A 3,506-nucleotide genomic window follows, 5' to 3' on the forward strand; every position below is an offset into this window, starting at 1 on the left:
GTGGGGTTTGCCGGGGGGGGGGGGGCGTCTGCCCCTTGAGCTCCAATCTAAAGTGTCCACTTCCCTGGACTTGTGGTCAGTGACTCACCATCCCTCGGCCCCACCTTTGCTGCTTCCCCCCTGACTGTTACGCATCCCCACTCAGTAAGAAAGTCTGTAGGAGCTCTGCCTTCATGCTGCAGAATGTGGCTTTAAATTTGTAATATCCAGGGGCTGCTGGAGTGTAACCCAGACCCCGGCCTCCGTTCCTTGGGGAATCCTTAGACTCAGCCTGAGGAATGTGTACCACTACGTTCCCTGGGTGGCATTCAAGGCCTTCCCCATGCTGCCCTGCCAGTCCCTCCTGCTGGTTCTCCATGCCCACCATGGGCCTCCTGCATTTCCTTTTTATTAACACCTAGCTGTAGGTCTGCTCATGTCCCCATTGGTCAGCCACCCTGATACCTTTTTCCCCAACATCTTCCACTATCTAGTTAATTCACTGTTTCAAACCCTCAGTCTGGCTGCCCCCCTGAGTCATAAGTTCCACAAGAGTAGGGACCCTGACTCCCCTGCTTAGATGTCCTGTATGGGCATGAAACTTGTACACAGCGGTCTTCTGTGTGTCTTTGAACAGCTTGCTATTTACAGGCTGCCACAAACCACAGGACCTTGGTACAGCTATTCTAGCTTATCCATACCCATCACATCCCAACCCTTGGAAGGTCTGTCAGCTCTCCAAGTACAATTTATTCAGTATTATGGTCCCTATGAGCCTCTATACAGACTGACTGTGGCACATCCCAGGTGTGACGCTTCCCTCTGGTCGTGTTTTCTTCCGTGTTCTCAGTGCCTCTTCTCCGGGGCCACACAGCTTCCATTTCCCTGCCAGCAGATGCCTAGTTTCTTTCTAGCGTCTTCCTTGACTCCAAGGCTGAGTTGGGTGTTTTCTCCATTAGACAAGGTGTACCTGGGACCCCCGCGTCTCTTCCAGGAGCTGTAGGACTTGCAGAAGGACCTGGCGGTGGTGGAGCAGATTACCCTGCTTATCAGCACCCTGCATGGCACCTACCAGGTGGGCATGGCTCCGGGGGTGGTGGAGGAGCTGCTCTCCCAGGCATCCCCGTGTGCCCCCAGCTCCGAGTGCCCAGGAGGTTCCCTGACCCTCCCAGAAGCCTTTGCACAGCTTCTAGCTCTGAATGGTAGCCACTCCTCTCTGGTCTCTGCCCTCTGCTGCAGAGCTTCCTGCCAGGGTGGTTGGTGTCCCTCTCTGAAGGGGTGGGCTCTGATTCTGGCCTGGAAAGCCCTGAGCATAGGTGGAGGGCTTCCAGTGTGTGGCTGGATGAGTACCCATGTTAAGGGTCTTACCCAGTTTCCCCAGGGTTCTGACACTGTGTTGAGAGTGCTGTGTTTTCGGGGAGCCGGGGGACGGTGTGACGAACCCCTCCGTCCTCAACCCTAGAATCTGAACATGACCGTCGCTCAAGACTGGTGCCTGGCTTTACAGCGGCTCATGCGGGTGAAGGAGGAGGAGATCCACTCGGCCAACAAGTGCCGCCTGCGGCTCCTGCTGCCCGGGAAACCTGACAAGTTAGGGGGCGTCTGGGAGGGAGGGGATGCTGGTGAGTAGGAGGCCTCAGAGAGGGTGCCTGGGGCCTCCTGCTGTGGTGGAAGAGGGTAGGCCATGCCCAGTACAGCACCTGGCAGGTAGTAGGTGTGAATGAACGAACGAACGAACGAATGAATGAATGAATGAATGAATGAATGCCCTTTTGATACCCTGGGTCAGCCCAGATCTGCCTTAGGGTACTCAGACACTCTGTGCTTGCTTGACCCACTATGTCTGTCATGTCCTTTTCCTTCACATCAGGTAGTGGTACCCCATATCCTCTCCATAGAACCAGCCTCCCTCCAGCACTGTCCTGTCCCCATAAGGTCCCCCTCAGGAGCTGTGGGATCCCACACTGTGCGGAAATGATGCCTGATGCAGCTGCTCACCCAGTAGGCAGGCAGACGGGGAAAGGCGTCCAGCTGGCCCTCTTGTGGCTCTGTAGGGTGTGCCTCAGTTTTCCCACTTTACAAATAAGGAAGTGAGGCCCAGAAGACTTGGTGACAGGCTCAGGACGGAGGCTTTGCCTGTGAAGTTTGCTGTAGGAGGTGGAGCCAGTGCTGATGGAGTGGGGGTACAGAGAGGGGCTCACCGCCAAGGTGTGGGCCTCTGGGTTGGGGAAGGTGGGGGCAGTGTGACAGGTGCAGAGATGTCAGGAGAAGTATTCTCTAATCCAAAGTGTCCACTTCCCTGGCCTGGCCTGGCCTTGCTCCTGCTCCCTCTCTGCTCCTCCACCAGTTCTCTCCACACACTGGAGAGTGAGAGACACTGTCCCACCCTCTTCTCAGAGGACTGGGTCACCCATACAACCTCCAAGGGGTCCCTGCTGCTCTAAGGTGACCTCAACTCTCCCTTCTGTCCCTTCCTTTCAGTCTTTCCTCCGAACCTCCCTCTCCCTCCCATCTTCCTTCCTGTCCTCCAAGTGACTGCTGTGTGCCAGGTGCTGGATACAGTGTGAGGTCCCTTCCTCCGGCTGACAAGGCCTGTGTGCTGCTGGCACGTGGTGCAGTTGACCAGGCCTGTGCTGGACGTGAAGCCAGGATTGCTGGGGTTGGGGGTCCGGGACTGGGCTGCTGAGCATGGCTTAGCCTCTTTTCCCTGGATCACGGTTGGGGGGGTCTCCCTGAGCGGTGCAGCTTTGCCAGGCCACCAGCCTCTAGGCAGAGCTTTGGATGTGCTATGAGCAGGCCTTCCTCCATCTTCAGGAACATGGGTTGGAGAAGATCTGAGGTCTTTTCTGGGCTGAGGCCCATGCCAGGCACTCACTCTGGCCTCATCCTGTCCCCTCACAGGTCTGGCCGCCCCATCAGCTTCATGGTGGTCTTCATCACTCCCAATCCCCTAAGCAAGATTTCCTGGGTCAACAGGTTACACCTCGCCAAGATAGGACTCCGTGAGTACAGCCCAGGGACCGCCCAGGGCAGGTGCAGGAAGCAAGAGAGGCTGGGGATTTGAGCACAGGCTGTCCATGGGATGGGGAAGAAACATCTGGAACCCTGTTCTGAGTCCTGAGACTCTACTTTGTGACCTTGGACTGGTCACTTTTCTCCAGGCTTCAGTTTCCCCATCTGTGGGTTGATGGGATTTGACAGAAAGTGAATTAGTGGATGCCAGGGCCCTGAGTGGGAGGGTGGTGGGGAGGAAGGGAGAGAGACATAAGGGTCTTTCTGGTGTGTGGAGGTGACTGGATAATGGTGATAGTTGCTGGTCCAACTGTACTAGAACTTCAGGGAGCACACACTTTCAAGTGATCTAATGGTCACTGAATTATCTCAGTAAAGCAATAAAAAAAAAATTGGATCATCCGGGCATGGAGGAATGAGCCTTTAATCCCAGCACCTGGGAGGCAGAGGCAGGCAGATGGATCTGTGAGACTGAGCCAGCCTGGTCTACATAGCAAGTTCCAGGCCAGCTGGGG

General features: G+C 55.8%; 1 protein-coding gene across 1 annotated transcript in view; it reads left to right on the forward strand.

The window, feature by feature from the left end:
* Positions 1 to 3,249, forward strand: part of LOC103735979 (rho guanine nucleotide exchange factor 10-like protein) — a gene marked incomplete at its 5' end in the record, with an annotated part of 5,554 nt that extends 2,305 nt beyond the window's left edge. The window contains 3 exon segments of the mRNA XM_029564628.1: positions 939 to 1,054; positions 1,442 to 1,569; positions 2,881 to 3,249. Of these exon segments, the coding sequence (XP_029420488.1) occupies positions 939 to 1,054; positions 1,442 to 1,569; positions 2,881 to 3,043 (407 nt within the window).
* Positions 3,250 to 3,506: the final 257 nt, after the last annotated feature.

This window comes from Nannospalax galili, unplaced genomic scaffold (genome assembly GCF_000622305.1).
Source record: "Nannospalax galili isolate Female #2095 unplaced genomic scaffold, S.galili_v1.0 scaffold29118, whole genome shotgun sequence".
NCBI classification, from domain to species: domain Eukaryota; kingdom Metazoa; phylum Chordata; class Mammalia; order Rodentia; family Spalacidae; genus Nannospalax; species Nannospalax galili.